At 49.8% G+C, this 16,700-nt stretch overlaps 2 protein-coding genes across 4 annotated transcripts in view; one reads left to right on the top strand and one right to left on the bottom strand.

Annotated features, from left to right (window-relative positions):
- Positions 1 to 1,309: 1,309 nt before the first annotated feature.
- RCN2 (reticulocalbin 2) lies at positions 1,310 to 12,688 on the bottom strand. The gene is made up of 7 exons (XM_058156830.1): positions 12,513 to 12,688; positions 11,442 to 11,547; positions 9,191 to 9,387; positions 6,993 to 7,163; positions 5,914 to 6,010; positions 3,700 to 3,842; positions 1,310 to 1,968 (listed from the first exon to the last, which is right to left on the bottom strand). Exons 1-7 carry the CDS (start codon positions 12,627 to 12,629, stop codon positions 1,816 to 1,818), a joined length of 984 nt encoding a protein of 327 aa, XP_058012813.1. The 5' UTR covers positions 12,630 to 12,688; the 3' UTR covers positions 1,310 to 1,815.
- Positions 12,689 to 14,284: 1,596 nt separating this feature from the next.
- The window catches only part of SCAPER (S-phase cyclin A associated protein in the ER), a 109,381-nt gene continuing 106,965 nt past the window's right edge, over positions 14,285 to 16,700 (top strand). For 2 of the 3 annotated variants that reach the window (XM_058156370.1, XM_058156369.1), the window contains exon 1: positions 14,285 to 14,439. In XM_058156370.1, the coding sequence (XP_058012353.1) occupies positions 14,384 to 14,439 (56 nt within the window). In that variant the 5' untranslated portion in view covers positions 14,285 to 14,383. The remainder of the gene's footprint in view (positions 14,440 to 16,700) is intronic. The other variant, XM_058156371.1, reaches the window with a different exon arrangement.

Below are 16,700 nucleotides of genomic sequence, written 5' to 3'. Positions count from 1 at the left end.
GTGGGGGATGGGAGAAGGGAGGCAGGGCGGAGGGAGGAGGAAGGAAGGAGATGAGAAACAGGGAGGAGAGAAGGGAGGGAGGAAGGAAGGGGAAGGAATAAGAGATGAGAAACAGGGAGGGGGAGGGAGGGAAGAAAGAAGGAAGGAAGGAAGGAAGGGGAAGGAAAGAGAGATGAGAAAGGGAGAGGGAGGGAGCTATTCAACTTTCAGGATTTCAATCGATCAGAATAGAGCTGGAGGGGACCTTGGAGGTCTTCTAGTCCAGCCCCCTGCTTAGGCAGGAAACCCTACGCCACTTCAAACAAATGGTTATCCAGAATCTCCTTAAAAACTTCCAGGGTTGGAGCATTCACAACTTCTGGAGGCAAGTCGTTCCACTGATTAATTGTTCTCATTGTCAGGAAATTCCTCCTTAGTTCTAAGTTGATTCTCTCCTTGATTAGTTTCCACCCGTTGCTTCTTGTCCTGCCTTCTGGGGCTTTGGAGAATAGCTTCACTCCCTCTTCTTTGTGGCAGCCCCTCAAATATTGGAACACTGCTATCATGTCTCCCCTAGTCCTTCTTTTCATTAAACTTGACGTACCCAATTCCAGCAACCAGACATATCCAATTCCAGCAACAGAACAACAGAAACAGAGCTGGAAGGGACCTTGGAGGTCTTCTAGTCCAACCCCCTGCTTAGGCAGGAAACCCGACACCACTTCAGACAAATGGTTATCCAACATCTTCTTAAAAACTTCCAGTGTTGAAGCATTCACAACTTCTGGAGGCAAGTTGTTCCACTGATTAATTGTTCTAACTGTCAGGAATTTTCTCTCCTTGATTAGTTTCCACCCATTGCTTCTTGCTCTACCCTCAGGTGCTTTGGAGAATAGCTTGACTTCCTCTTTTTTGTGGCAGCCCCTGAGAGATTGGAACACTGCTATCCTGTCACCCCAGTCGGTCTTTTCTCTGGTTCAGCTTATATCAATAAAGCAGAGCTCCATTATTCCAAGTGCTGCCTGTTCTCTGACCTGGCCTACCTCCAAAGGCTGGCGGGCTTTTCTCCTAGGAATCACCATCCCGCCCCCTCCCCCCCGCCCCCAGCAAAGAGATCCCTAGAATGCTGGCAGAATCCAGGACTTGGCTTCCCCCTGCGGCTTGATTTTGACTTGGTTTGATAAAGCCGTATTTTTAAATTCTTCCCCCTTATATATCCTGATTTGAAGCACGCTTCCTTTTTAAGAAGCCGAGTTAGATGGAATGCGGTTTTTAAGAGATTCATACAAAGAAACAGCACAAAAGCGAGGAGGAAAAAAAAAGGGGGGGGGGCATTTGAACATTTTAATCCAAGTAAATAGAATACTTTCCAAATGCGAAAATATTTCCCTATCGTCTACCATCAAAACAAGTGAATGCACAGAAACCTCGTAGGTAACACTTCATCCTCCTGAATTTTGTAATATACAAAATAGGATAGAAAAACTATTAACAACACGGGACCGGACAGCTAGAACTGCGTTTTCCCTTTCCTAAAATAATAAAAGTCGAATAACCGAAACGAGGGCTTCCTTTGCAGTCATACCCTGGTATTTTCAAGTACGTTTCAAAAAGCAGTATTGAAATCTGAGCATTAAAGATCTCTCTTCTTTTTCCTCCTCCATCTTTTTTTTTTTTAAATTAGACCACCAAAGGAATGCTGGCAACGTACAGGGAAGGTTAGCAACGTAAAATCGCTGCCCAACTGGCATTATTTTTTTTTAAAGCTGAACAACAGAGTGGGGGAAGGAAAAAAAAATCTCAATTTTGAAAGAAAGGCAAAGCATCTTTTGGAAATTAAAGCTCTTCGTGGTAGAAACTTTTGTCGTGGAGCTGTCGGCCGTAATCGGTGGCTTCGCTGTTGAGAAACAGGTCTTGATTTTCAAGGATTTCACTGGCTGACAGTCTCCGGTCTCCATCCAAGTCCATTTCGTCAAGAAGATGAACAGCCTAGAGGATAAATTAAGAAGCAACGATTGGGCTGAATATGGAACTTAGCCTGCGGTGGGCTGCTACCGGTTCGGGCGAACCAGGAGTTCCCACAATCAGCTGGCCCCACCTACCCACCCCTGCTCTATCCTGTTTTATATTTCCATCTTTCTGGCTCAGCCGATTCACGTGGCACAGCTGATTTCCACACCGCCGCTGCTCTACTTACTGGGGCCGCCTTAGTAGGTAAGCCTCTGGTGGCTCAGACTGGTAAGACAGTCTGTTATGAACAGCAGCTGCTTGCAATTACTGCAGGTTCTAGTCCCACCAGGCCCAAGGTTGACTCAGCCTTCCATCCTTTATAAGGTAGGTAAAATGAGGACCCAGATTGTTGGGGGCAATAAGTTGACTTTGTATATAATATACAAATGGATGAAGACTATTGCTTGACATAGTGTAAGCCGCCCTGAGTCTTCGGAGAAGGGCGGGATATAAATGAAAAAAAAAACAAAAAACAGCTGAGCTTCAGATTGCTGTATTTTGAACACTGTGCACAACGCTAAACACACATGCTAAACCCGTGCACACGCACAAAGCACGCGCTCACAGAACCGGTTGTTAAATTCTGGGAGCTGAAGTCCACAAGTCTTAAAGCTGTCATGGTTGGAGACCCCTGACTTATGACGGATCACTCTGGTTGACTGACTCAACTCGGAGCAACTAAGTTCAGCAACCAAGGCAGGTGGACTTCAATTCCCAGAATTCCCCAGACGGCATACATTATACAGGTAGGCGCTGGCTTACCACCTCTATAGGGACGGGGGGCTTTGGTTGCTAAGCAAGGCAGTTGTGAAGTGAGTCATGGCTGATTTTACGACCTCTTTTGCCTCGGTTGTTAAATGAGTCACAGAGTCGTCAAACAGATCCAAGTCTCCCCTTTGCCTTTGCGTGTCAGGAGCCACCTGGGTAGGCCACCAACGGCGATCGAACGAACCCCCCGGGGACAACGAGATTCTCATAAATACATGTCACGTACTAAATAACCAAATTTTGATCATGGGACCGCAGGGATTTTAAGTGTGAAGGACCGGCCGTTACGTCACTTTTTTCAGTGCCTCTAAGACTTTGAATGGTCACTAATGAATGAACGGCTGTAAGTTACGGCAGGATTAGATGAGAAATCTTGCCTTGACTATTCAGCCATCTTTTAAATTCCTCGACTCTTTTGAGTGGATAATGTGTGCCAGGAATTAAAGACAGATCGGAAAACTGTTGTGGGCTTTGCCGTTCAGTGTGGTACCATCTAAAATAACGCAACTCTGTCATGGAATTTGGAAATACTGCTAGTCCTTGACTCATGGCCCACAATAACCATCGTCATTTAACAACCCCATAATCCCTTGCCGGGTGCAGTCTGGGCAAGTGAAGGAAGCTAGCAGAGTGTTTTAATGGCCGGATGCCCTTCCTGTCGCCAATGCGGAGTTTTGTTCAGAAGATATATTCTCACTGCGCCCAGAGAGAGAGAAATATCTGCCTCTACCTAGGATCGAACTCATAGCTTCCTGATTGCGAGGTGGGAGCTCCACCTCCTAGGCCACTGCACCACTCTGCTTGACTTACAACCACAATGGATCCCCAAAATTTCTGTTCTTAAGGGAGACACTGGTTAAGTGAGTTCAGTGCCCTTGAACAGTCACTGAATGAAGTATCGTAAGTTGAAGGACTAACCGAAATATTCTTCCACCCTCTTACCTCTTCCTGGGCAAGGCCTTCGTTGTTGGGCATCACCCAAGTCAGCAGCTCTTTGGGGTTCAGCTTCCCATCCTTATCCTTGTCATAATCATTTTTGAAGCGGTCTTCTTCCACCACAATCCATTCCGGATCTTGTTTGGCGGCTGAAAAGAAAGGTCACAATTTTTTTTTTTTACAAACACACCCTTGATTCGCTGCCTTTTTTTCCTTTGAAGCAAAATCCCGTTAAAATGTGCACTTTGCCTTCGGTGCAGGCTGGGAAACTTTTATGTCCTGACCCAGTTCCCCAAATATGACAAATCCTCTGACGTGAACTCAAAGATTCCTTTAATTAGGAGTGCCAGCAGCCCCCAGGCGAAAAGTTAACAAAAAGCTAACATGTCCATCCGTCTGGAAGATGAGTAGTTGTCTGTCATATCTATTCATCTCCGCCCCCTGCCTTTTATCCCCAGAGCTAGGGTGGGGCTTCACTAGCAGCAGCCGCTCTTCCTTCCCAAGGACCGGCCCATAGATTTCCACTGCTCTCCTCTCCTCTGCCTTCTGTGCATCCACACATCAGACACTGGACCCAGCTGTTCATCCTCTTCCTCATCAGCCACCTCCAGACCTGGGGAATGTTGACTCTCTATCTGGGGGCTGACGGACGGCCCAAGCTCTGCCTCTGCCTCTCTCTCTCTCTCTCTCTGCCAGCTCCATTCCCTCTTCCCCTTCGGAGCTCTCAGGTTGCCTTGATGCTGACCCCCACGTCGCCTCCTCCTCCTCCGATTTGGCTGCTGGAGGGGCCGGTGACTGATAGACCACAACACCTTACGGGCAGTGAAAGATTTATTTAATTTCTTTCGGGGTGCTTTCAAATTGAACTTCTATCAATGTCACTTACAACAATGGAAGGTATTACGTGGAATTAGCAAAAAGAAAACAAACCTGCAAATACGTTGGGATGTAAACAACTGGCTCTTTCTTACAGTATTTGTCTTAAAAACCCACCATCACTGCACACCATCACAAAGAAACGATTCTTCTAACTCAGGGGTCTGCAAACTTGGCTCTTTTAAGACTTGTGGACTTCAACTCCCAGAGCTTTGCTGGCTGAGGAACTCTGGGAGTTGAAGTCCACAAGTCTTCAAAAGAGCCAAGTTTGCAGACCCCTGGTCTAACTGATCTGTTACCCGAATCGTGGAAGTCTTCCTTCATGAGAACCAAAATGGCAAAGGTACAGGCAATCCTTGGCTTACAGGAGTTTGTTTAGTGACCGTTCGAAGTTACGATAGCACTAAAAAAAAAGGGGGACTCAGGACCATTTCTCACACTTACGACGGTTGCAGCATCCCTGCGGTCACATGATCAAAATTCGGCCACTTGGCACCTGGCATGTAATTATGGCTGTTGTTGTGTCCCAGGATCATGTGAACCTCATGTGATCCAACCAAAGTCGGTGGAACAGCCAGATTCACTTAACCACCGTATTGCTAATTTAACCACTTCTGTGCCTCGCTTAACAACTGTGTCAAGAAGAGTCGTAAAAATGGGACAAAACTCACTTAACAAGGGTCTCATTTAGAAATTTGGGGCTCTGTTGTGGCTGTTAAGTCGAGGAGTACCTGTATCAAGTTATATGAAGAGAGGAGACTCAACATTTGGAATGATTTCTTAAGAACTTGAGAAGAAGGGGAGATATGCTACTGGTTCAGACCGGTTCGGGTGAACCGGTAGTAAAAAAATGCTACCTGTTCAGGCGAACCAGTATTTCCGACAATCAGCTGGGCAATGATCAGCTGTGACACGCGATTTATATTAGCTAGAATCGTCGGATTTCCTGCTTTCTAGCTAATCTAAATTGTGTGGCACAGCGGATTCCCCCCCCCTCGCTGTTCTACTTACCTTTGCAAACTCGGAAGGCTTCAAAACGTTCCTTTTTTAGCACTGCGCAGGCGCACCTCATGCACACATGCGCACTCAGTAGCACACTCACAGAACCAGTAGCAGACTTCAGAGGATTTCACCCCTGATGAGAAGCCTTATTGATAGGCAGCATTAGTGGAGGATGTCAATGCACAACAATATTTTGAAATGCTTGAACTTTCTGGACATCCCTGCCTTTCCCTGACCTCCAGCGCTCTCTAGCTGGGACCTCCAGGTATCCTTAGGAGAACTTTCAGACTTCCTAACCATTCGTGGTTCTTGAAGGCTGAACAGGAATGGCCTGCCACTCACTTGGATCCCTTCGATAGTCGCCAAGGAACTCTTCAAGGCTAACAAATCCATCCCCGTCTTTGTCATGTTCCTCCAAAGCTTCCTGGATGACGAAATCCTGGTGGGAAGGAAAAGCCATCAAAAGGTCAGAAGTGGCCTGTCTTACCAGCTCTGCTCACAAAGCACGCAACTATAAGCCAGGAGGCTCCAAACTTGGCGACGTTTAAGGCTTGTGGACTTCAACTCCCAGAATTCCCCTGCCAGCCGTAAGTCCACGAATATTAAAGTTTCCAGGTTTTGGAGATTCCCTGTGCTAGGAACTAACCAGCCTCAGGTTGTGCGTTGTGCAATTAGCTTACAGATCGTTGCTTCTAGGAGCAATGCCATTCAATGTCATTCAAGACAGAGTGGCTGTGGATGCCGGCACCCCGGTACAGTCAGCTGCAGCCGCGGCTGACTGTTGGGGGCGAGTCATTGGCCCCAATGGAAAGGGTGCGCAACTTGGGCGTTCTCCTGGATGGTCGGCTGTCTTTTGAAGACCATTTGACGGCCGTCTCCAGGAGAGCTTTTTACCAGGTTCGCCTGGTTCACCCCTTCCTAGGAGTTGAAGTCCACAAGTCTTAAAGGGACCAAGGTTGGAGACCCCTGTCCTAGAAAGCCTCTGGAGCCTGGGGAGGACAAAAAATGGCCCTACCGGGCCCACCGGGCCATCACGTGCCAAAAGCGGGGGGGGGGGCATGCGCATGGTGCATTGAATTATGGGTGTGGGCGCATGCATGTACGACCCCCTGTGCTTCTCCCACTTTTGGCACCTGACGGCAAAAAGGTTAGCCATCACTGGTATATAATATAAAAGTAAAAAGATGAGCTCTTAAGTTACTACCATGTCTTTTCCCCTCTTCCCTGCCTTTTTTTTGGGGGGTTTCTCTTCCCTTTCCCCACCCCCCGCCTCCTTATTTTTTCCATTATCGTTTCTCTTGGTATGTTTTGTACTTTATATTTTGATAAGACCAAGAAAAGCGAAACCGAGGGTGTGACTTGCCAAAAGCGGCCACTCCTGGAAGCCTTGTTTTTAAAAGCCGTTCTCTCCCGAGACTTGCCTTCATGTAGTCGGCCTCCTCCGGATGTTCAAACGCCACAAATTCCTCAAAATCCAACACCAAATCGCCTTCCTTATTAGCCTTTTCGAACCTCTTCTTGTCCCTTAAATGGAGCTTTGGGAAGAAAAAGGGGAGAAAACATGAACTGCAGGCCAGCGTGTCTCTTTCCGCCTCTCCAAAGATCCTTGGACCCAACGGGCTCCTTGACCTTCAACTAAGCAGATTCCCAGGTTCACCCGGCCCGCCTACCAAGGGTACAATCCAGGGGTGAAATCCAGCAGGTTCTGGAGAACCGGTAGCGGAAATTTTGAGTAGTTCGGAGAACCAGCAAATATTACCTCTGGCTGGCCGGCCCCAGAGTGGGGTGGGAATGGAGATTTTGCAATATCCTTCCCCTGCCACTCCCACCAAGCCACGCCCCCAGAACTGGTAGTAAAAAAAATTGGATTTCACCACTGCTGCAATCCCTAAGCAGGCTACAAAAATGCGAATAAATAAAATAAATAAATACTAGTTTCTTACTTTTTCCATGTTTCGCAGAACAGGAAGGTATTTCTTGATAAAGAAGCCAAGATTCTCTTAAAATTTACAGTCTGCTGTTAAGAGTCCCCTTTCTAAAGATCATCGCCAACTTTTCAGACCCTGTCTCATAAATAGAACTAACCGAACATCAGAGTTGAAAGGGACCTTGGAGATCTTCTAGTCCAACCCCCTGCTCAAGCAGGAAACCCGACACCATTATAGACAAATGCTTGTGCCATCTCCTCTTGAAAACCTCCAGTGATGGGGAAGGAAGGAAGGAAGGAAGGAAGGAAGGAAGGAAGGAAGGAAGGAAGGAAGGAAGGAAGGAAGGAAGGAAGGAAGGAAGGAAGGAAGATGAGAAGGAAAGGACAGTAAGGGGAAGGAAGGGAACAAGGGCAAGAAGGAAGGAAGGAAGGAAGGAAGGAAAACCAAATAACAGAATTGGAAGGGACCTTGGAAGTCTTCTAGTTCACACCCTTACTGAAGCAGGAGACCCTGGCCTATATCAGGTCAGACTGTCCAGACTCTTCTTAAAAGCCTCCAGTGAGGGAGCTAGTTTTTTGGAGGCAAGTTGTTCCACTGCTTAATCGTTCTCACTGTCAGGAAGTTTTCTTCTCTCCTTGATTAGTTTTCACCCATTGCTTCTTCTCCTGCCTTCTGGTGCTTTGGAGAATAGCTTGACTCCCTCTCTTCCACGTGGCAGCCCCTCAAATATTGCAACGCTGCTATGGTGTCATCCTAACTGAATTAAACTGAAAGTAAACAGAACTAGACCGGTTAAGCTTTTTTAAAAAATAAAAATTGAAGGCAGGAGAATATCCCCTTCCATCCTGTTTAGTACCCTTATGGCATTAGCTGCAAGTCAATCGTGTTACAAATGATGCTTGATTTTGATTCAAAATCAAATCTAGGAAACTGATTGGCGAGTCAAAAAGAGCCCCCCCAAGTCCTTCTAACCCAATGAACAGAGGGTGCTTCCCTCCCCCTCCCCAGTTTTTATGTTTCCCCAGGAAGAAGAGTAAATCTCATAAGCGCAAACATTAACTTTTCAACCCATTTCCCTCACACCCTCGGCTCCAGGAAAGAATAAAAGGATCAACATAAAATGGGAGACACTCCATGTGTTTTGGAGCTCCTCTGAGATCATTCACCTGCCGGAAGGATTCCTCTTCAGCATCGTCCAGCGTGGTGTCCTCTTCAAAGTCGATGACCCGGTCGTACATCTGGATGTTGTACTCCTCCCAAGAGACTCTCCCGTCGCCATCTTTGTCGTAGTGTTGGAACTGTTGCTTGGCGTCTTCGATGACGTAATCCTTGAAGGAGTGCTGGATCCAGGAACTCAGCTCGGCTGGGGAGATTTCCCAGTTAGCCTGGTGAACGGGACCCCTTCCCTGGTGGGTGACCTTCAACCCCTTGGGGGTCTGCAAGCTTTCCCCATTTTCCTATGAGGCGTTGCAGGATTGAGCCCCAAGTCTTTCTAACCCAATAAACAGAGGGTGCTTCCCTCCCCCTCCCCAGTTTTTATGTTTCCCCAGGAAGAAGAGTAAATCTCATAAGCGCAAACATTAACTTTTTAACCCATTTCCCTCACACCCTCGGCTCCAGGAAAGAATAAAAGGATCAAAATAAAATGGGAGACACTCCATGTGTTTTGGAGCTCCTCTGAGATCATTCACCTGCCGGAAGGATTCCTCTTCAGCATCGTCCAGCGTGGTGTCCTCTTCAAAGTCGATGACCCGGTCGTACATCTGGATGTTGTACTCCTCCCAAGAGACCCTCCCGTCGCCATCTTTGTCGTAGTGTTGGAACTGTTGCTTGGCGTCTTCGATGACGTAATCCTTGAAGGAGTGCTGGATCCAGGAACTCAGCTCGGCTGGGGAGATTTCCCAGTTAGCCTGGTGAACGGGACCCCTCCCCTGGTGGGTGACCTTCAACCCCTTGGGGGTCTGCAAGCTTTCCCCATTTTCCTATGAGGCGTTGCAGGGTTGAGCCCCCACGTCGGATCTAGGACAACTCGGCCCAGCCAACTCGCCAGGGGACAAGAGTCCAACTAATATTGGAAAAAGCCCAGTATTAGTTGGACTATTAGTGGGGACACGGTGGCACAGTGGCTAAGATGCTGAGCTTGTCGATCGAAAGATCGGCAGTTCAGCGGTTCGAATCCCTAGTGCTGCCGTGTAACGGGGTGAGGTCCCGTGACTTGTCCCAGCTTCTGCCAACCTAGCAGTTTGAAAGTAGATAAAAAATGCAAGTAGAAAAATAGGGACCATCTTTGGTGGGAAGGTGATAGTGTTCCGTGTGCCTTTGGCATTTAGTCATGCCAGCCACATGACCATGGAACGTCTTCGGACAGCGCTGGCTCTTCGGCTTTGAAATGGAGATGTGCACCGCCCCCTAGAGTCGGGAACGACTAGCACGTATGTGCGAGGGGAACCTTTACCTTTTTAGTTGGACTATTTCAAAGAAACAGTCTAACAGAATCATTAAAGAAAAGATGTCGAAGGAGGGACAAAATAAAGTGACCAAAACTTTAAATAATTTTGAAAATTAAAAGGGCCTCTGTGGCTCAGACTGCTAAGACAGTCTGTTATTAACAGCAGCTGCCTGCAATTACTGCAGGTTCAAGTCCCACCAGGCCCAAGGTTGACTCAGCCTTCCATCCTTTATAAGGTAGGTAAAATGAGGACCCAGATTGTTGGGGGCAATAAGTTGACTTTGTATATAATATACAAATGGATGAAGACTATTGCTAACATAGTGTAAGCCACCCTGAGTCTTCGGAGAAGGGCGGGATATAAATGCAAATAAAAAAAAAACCTTAAGATAATTACATTTGAATTGTTGAATTGTCCTGCCACCGAGTTGGCCATGGCGAGTTGACCAGAGTTGTCCCATTCCGCCCCAAGTCCCGCCCCTTGGGCTGCCACTACAAGGTGTGTAAAGGGGCGGAGCTTGTAACGCCACACTGTTTATCATCCTGACCTTTGGATACAACCCCCCACCCACCCAAGACACCAGGTGCTATTTCTTCCCCCCGACTTGCCTCTTGGATGTTGTGCCTCCCACCAGCCATGTTTGTTTATTTATTTTTGGTATTTTATTTATTTATTTATATCCTTATTATTTTTACAAATAGCTCGAAGTGGCGAATTTATCCAACACACTTTCTTTCTCCGATTTTCTTCACCACAACTCTGTGAGGTGGGCTCGGCTGGCCCAAAGTCACCCAGCCGCCTTTCATGCCTAAGGCGGGACTAGAACTCTCTATCTCCTGGTGATTGATCCAAAGTCACCCAGCTGGCTTTCCTGCCTAAGCTGGGACTAGAACTCTCTGTCTCCTGGTGATGAGTCACCCAGTCGGCTTTCATGCCTAAGGCGGGACTAGAACTCTCCGTCTCCTGGTGATGAGTCACCCAGCCGGCTTTCATGCCTAAGGCGGGACTAGAACTCTCCTGGTGATTGGTCCAAAGTCACCCAGCTGGCTTTCCTGCCTAAGGTGGGACTAGAACTCTCCGTCTCCTGGTGATTGGTCCAAATTCACCCAGCCGGCTTTCATGCTTAAGGTGGGACTAGAACTCCCCATCTCCCAGCCTTCACCACTAGACCAAACTGGCTCTTGACAATTTATATCACTACTGTTAGTCCTCAACGCACGACCATCGTTGAGCCCGGATTTACGATAAGCCATGGCAGTTATTAAACGGGTCATCACGTGACCGCCCCCACCCCCAATTTCAAACCATTTTTGCAGTAGTTGTTAAGTGGACATGGCAGTCGTTAAAGGAATCAATTACACTCAATAGGTGTTTTCCCCCCTGAAACCCAGGGCCTCCGTTTGTGGCGGGGTCTCGTTCACACGACGCCCTAAGCCCAGCCAGAGAAAGCAGGCCGTGGCTGGGCTTAGCCGGAGGGTCGCAACAGAGGTACCTTCGGTAAGGAAGCCATCCAGGTCTCTGTCAATCTTATTTATAATCACTTTCAGGCGCTTCTGCTGCTCTTCGGGGCTCAGTTTGGAAAATTCCTCCACTTCATCCTTTTTTTGTGGGGAGTGGGGGAGAAACAGCATTAAAATGACTCCTAATTTAGGAAGATCTCCCTCTTTTTCTCTTCCCCCCTCTCTCCCTCTCTTTTTCTGCCTCTCTCTTCCTCTCTCTCTCTTTCTTTCTGTTACTCTCTCTCTTCCTCTAACTCTCTTTTTCTTTCTTCCTCTTTTCTTCTTTCTCTCCCTTTTTCTTTCTGCCGTGCTCTCTTTTTTTTCTCTGGCTCCCTCTCCTTCTCTTTCTTTCTCCCTCTCTTTTTCTTCTCTTTCTTCCTCTCTTTCCTTCTCTATTTTTCTTTCTGATGCTCTCTTGCTTTTTCTTTCTCCCTCTCTCTCTCTCTTTTGGTCTCTCTGTTACCGTCCCTTCCTCTCTCTCTTCCCTTTTTCTTTCTGACGCTCTCTTTTTCTCTCCCTCTCTGTCTCTCTCTCTCTTCCCCTCTTTTCCTCCGTTGTCTCTCTCTCTCTTCCTCTTTCTCTCCCTCTCTTTCCTCCTCTCTCCCCCTCTTTTTCTTTCTGTCCCTCTCCCTCTCTTTCCTTCTCTCACTCTTTTCTTTCTGTCCCTCTCCTCTCTCTTTCTTTCTCCTTCCCCCACCCCTCTCTCTCCCCACCCCTCTGCCCACCCACTTTTTTTTAGTAGGAAAGCCAGGATGGGCCCTCCTACCACCAGCCTCTCCCCACCCCCACCCCCAAAAGGAGCTCAAGAAGCCCGGCTGCACACTTAGGGGGTCACCCCTGGCCTTAACCTGCAGAGGGGTTGCTTCTCTCCCCCAGACCCTCCCTCCACCCCAATTGCAGGTGGGCTGCCTTAAGAGCCCACCCACTCCGACGGGGGGGGGTTCTCCCTTTCTGCAACCCACCCCCTCCCCTCTCCTCTCCTGGCTCCTTGCGGCCCCTTCTCTCTTCCCCTCCCAGCCCAGGCACCCCTGCCCGGCGGTGGAGGATGGGCTCGGGGGTCCCACCTGGCTGCCCAGCAGCGCCTCGCGGTCGAAGTCGGCCCGGTGCTCAGCCAAGCCGGGGCCGAGGCCGGCCAGCAGCGGCAAAAGCAGCAGCAGCCCGAGCGGCGGCGGAGGCTCCATGGCTGCTGCAGCCGGGCGGGCCGGAGCGGAGGAGGCGGGCGCAGAAGCCGGGCCGGCCGTTCCCCGAGTCTCCTCCTCCTCCTCCTCCCCGAACGGTCCCGGCAGCTGCAGCGGCTCCGCACGAGAGACGCCCCGCGGACGGTTGCAACGCCCCGGCCGCGCGGGGGCTCCGCTGGGCTTGGGGAGGGGACGACGCGCCCCCCCGCCCCCCCCCGGCCTTTAGGGGGTGCAGGAGCCTTGGAAGCTTTTCTGCCCCCCCTCCCCCCTCCCCATGTTCTGCATCCAGGCAGGTGGGTGGGGGTTTTTAGGGGGAGGGGGTCCCGGGTACAACCTGCTCGTTGCAAAAAAAAGAGGGGGCATTGCAAGAAGGAGGACGAGACACACACACACACACACTTAACGCAGGGGGTGCAGGAGCCTTGGGAAAACGCCTCCTCCCTAGTGCCTGGGGTGGCCCGCATCCCGGTGGGTGGGTGGGTGGGTGGCTTCCAGAGTCCGGGTGGAATCGCAATTGCAAAAAAAAGGAGCGACTGCTAGAAGTAGAATCAGCCCCCCCCCGCACCCCTCCCAAAGTAGGGGGTGCAGGAGCCTTGGAAAAAGACCCTGCCTGGGGTGCCCCGCATGCCAGTGGGTGGGTGGGTTCCAGAGTCCCGGTGGAATTGCAAAGGAGGGACTGCAAGTAGAATCAGCCCCCCCCCGTCCCCCAAGTAGGGGGTGCAGGAGCCTTGGAAGCGTCTCTTCCCCCCCCCACCTCCACTCCCCATGTTCTGCATCCAGGCAGGTGGGTGGGTGGGTGGGTTTTTTGGGGGGTGGGGGTCCCGCCTGGTGGTCTTGGGAAGAAAAAGTCCAGGTGGGATCTGCCCATGGCAAAAGGGGCGAATGCAAGAAGGACCAGGGTTGCAGGAGTTTTGGAGAAAACCGTCCCACTCCCCCAGTGCCATGCATCCCGGTGGGTGGGTGGGTTTTCTTAGGGGTCCCTCCCGGTGGTCCTGAAGGGGCGTTGGGGGGAAGGATCTGGTCCTCCTTTTTGCAACGGGCAGATTTCCGGATCGCAGGTCCAGCCCAATTATACCGCGTTGGATTTCAGCCTCGGCCACTTCAAATGTGCAGACCAACTCCCAGAATTCCTCAGTTCGGTATGTGCAGGCTGGGGAATTCTGGGAGTTGAAGTCCACCCGTCTCAAAAGTTGTTAAAACTTTTCTTTGTCCAGACCAGTGAAGCATCCTTTGGGGAGAATTGCAATTTCCTACCAAACTCATCAAACAGGGATTGACTTGCGGGGGGGCGGGGGCGGGGGCGGCTTATGGTCTTTGGAAATTTTGGACTACAACCCCCATAGTCCCTAGCTATTGACGATGCTGATTGGGGCCGACGGGGAATGAAGTCCACAACTCTTTGGGGAAGAGACATCCCACTGAGTCCCGCCCCCCTCCAGCCTGTCTGGGAAAGACAGGCGCTTATCCCTCCCCCGAGTGGGCACAATTAAGGGCAGTCGGCTTCAGCCTCTGCGACTGAGCATCCTCGGGACGAGGTTGCGCATGCGCACCCGCGGCTCGGCGCCAGGGAGGGCAAACCCTCAGGGCCCGCGGGCTTCGTTAGGCGCTGGCGAGCACGCGCGGAAGGTAACCGCGCATGCTCGGTGACGGCCGCTTTTTTTTTTGAGGCCCCCCCCCAAGCCGGGCTACCGCCTCTTCCGAGAGGCTTTTTTTTTTTTTTCCTTTTCGTCGCGGCACCGGGCTACCGGCGGGGCGAGATGACGTCACAGCGGCGGGACGCACGCAGGCGGAACGGCGCTGCGCGGCGGCGAGTGTAAGTCGGGAGGCGGCGGCTGCGGCGGCGGGCCCGGCTGGCAAGATGGCGGCCGCCCTTCCAGCCGCTTCTCCAGGGCAACCAAGCCGGGCCTCCTCCTCCTCCGCCCGCGGGGCTCCCTCTCTCTGGCCGCCTCTCGCCCGCAGCCCATTCGCACGGCCCCGCACACGCGTGTCCGCCTGCACGTGTGAAAGGACCCGGAGGGCTCCCGCCTCCCTCTGAGGGACGAAGCGGCCCAAAAAGGGGAGGGGGTCCCTCGGGTGGGGGTCTGCCCCTCATCCCCAGGAGGGGGCTCAGATATATATATGTATGTATGTATATATGTATATATATATATATATATGTGTGTGTATATGTGTATATACATGTGTGTTTGTATGTATATATATATATATATGTTTTCTGAGGTTTTTGCGGGTGTTTGTAGGTAGGTCTTTGGTTATTCGGGTTTTCTCCCGCGTAAAATTGTGCTTCTAGAAGCACAAAGCTGTAAACACCAGCCTGAAGATGATGAATGAGACTTCGTCGAAACATCGTCAAGACACTTCCAATTTTACGTGGGAGAAAACCCAAATAACCAAAGACCTATATATACATATACATATACATATACATACATACATACATACATACATACATACCTATATATATGTAGGTAGATGTATATGTATTTGTGTGTGTGTATAATAGAGCAGGGGTCTCCAGCCTTGGTCCCTTTAAGACTTGTGGACTTCAACTCCCAGCTTTGCTGGCTGAGGGACTCTGGGAATTGAAGTCCACAAGTCTTAAAGGGACCAAGGTTGGAGACCCCCTGCTATACAGGAGTCAGATATAGATAAGAATGGTGGGGTGGCCTGGAGGTGGAGCTCTCGCCCCACAGTCAGGAGGCTGTGAGTTCAATCCCCCATAGAGGCAGATATTATTCGCTCTCTTTGGGCACAATGAGAATCTGCTGAACAAAACTCCGCATTGGCGACAGGAAGGGCATCCGGCCAGTAAACGTTCTGCTAGCTTCATATACACACACATACACTAAGTGGGGTTTTTTTCTATCGAACCAACCTGGTCTACCCAAATATGGGAGGGAGCATACTGCTTCCCTTTCGCCTTTCAGCCCCGATCCAGGAGCCCTCCAGGCAGTCGCTTTCACGACAAACTATTTTGTGTTAAAATTTATATTGGAGAGTAATACTTCTGCCTAATATGCAAGCAAGGCCAGGTTCGAATCCCAGAAGGGTATGGCTAGCTGATGAGAACTAAATAGCTTGAAATAGATCTAAATAAATAATAAAATAATAAATAATAAAATAAATAATAAAATTGGAAGTGTCTTGGCGACGTTTCGACGAAGTCTCATTCGTCATCTTCAGGCTTCAGCTTCGTGCTTCTGGGAGCAATGTGTGCTCGCAGCTGTTTCTTCCTTTTAACTGCTAGTGGGGGTTTGAACTGATTGGGTGGGAGCTTGGCTGTGCTTTGATTGGATGGGGTTTTTTTGTGCTCTGATTGGCTGGGGGTGTGTTGAAACGTCGCCAAGACACTTCCAATTTTACGTGGGAGAAAACCCGAATAACCAAAGACCTACATACAAACACCCGCGAAAACCTCAGAAAACAAATAGATAGATAGATAGATATACACGCATACGCGCACACACACATATATACATACATGTGTGTGTGTATATGTGTGTGTGTATGTGTGTATGTACGTATATATATATATATAAAACGAATAAAGGAGTCAGATATAGATATAGATAGGGCCCTGAGTCTCCAGGGAGGGAGGAGGGTCAGGCAGGAGCAATGGACCCATGGAGGAGTTTATGGGCTCTTTCTGGGTGTGGGGACCCCACTTTCTGCATCCATTGCAGGCTGCACCAAGGACGGCAGCTTTAGTGCTCCCATCTCTTCTCCCCCTCCCCCCCCCTCTGGACATTTGTCCTGTTTTTAAGCCAGAGAAGCTTAAAATGCAACTTTGGACCTTGGAGAGCTTCCAGTCCAAACCTTGGAGACAAACTTGGCCAGCATTTCTCCAGCCTGGCTGCAGCCACAGGATGAAATTGACAAGAATGTTGGTTTCTTTCCCGCCCCGAATGAAATTGGGGAATGGTTTCCCCCCCAGCTCTGCCAGTCCTTCCTGCAGGAAAAAGATGCGGGAGAATGGTGGAGGTTTTACATGCTTTTCCATACGTGAATCCCCAGCCTGTTATGGGATGGCACTTCATTCTAACTACCAAGCTCAGCTCCAAAAAACGCCTCACT

This window comes from Ahaetulla prasina, chromosome 13, assembly GCF_028640845.1.
Source record: "Ahaetulla prasina isolate Xishuangbanna chromosome 13, ASM2864084v1, whole genome shotgun sequence".
NCBI lineage: Eukaryota > Metazoa > Chordata > Lepidosauria > Squamata > Colubridae > Ahaetulla > Ahaetulla prasina.
The sequence above is the reverse complement of the archived record's forward strand: the minus strand, read 5'-3'. Positions and strand labels throughout refer to the sequence as shown.

Coding starts and splice junctions, on each gene's coding strand:
- RCN2 (XM_058156830.1), bottom strand. CDS start 12,629: ATGGAGCCTCCGCCGCCGCTCGGGCTGCTGCTGCTTTTGCCGCTGCTG. Junction 11,548..12,512: donor AGGCGCTGCTGGGCAGCCAG/GTGGGACCCCCG, acceptor CCACAAAAAAAG/GATGAAGTGGAGGAATTTTC. Junction 9,388..11,441: donor GGATGGCTTCCTTACCGAAG/GTACCTCTGTTG, acceptor AAATCTCCCCAG/CCGAGCTGAGTTCCTGGATC.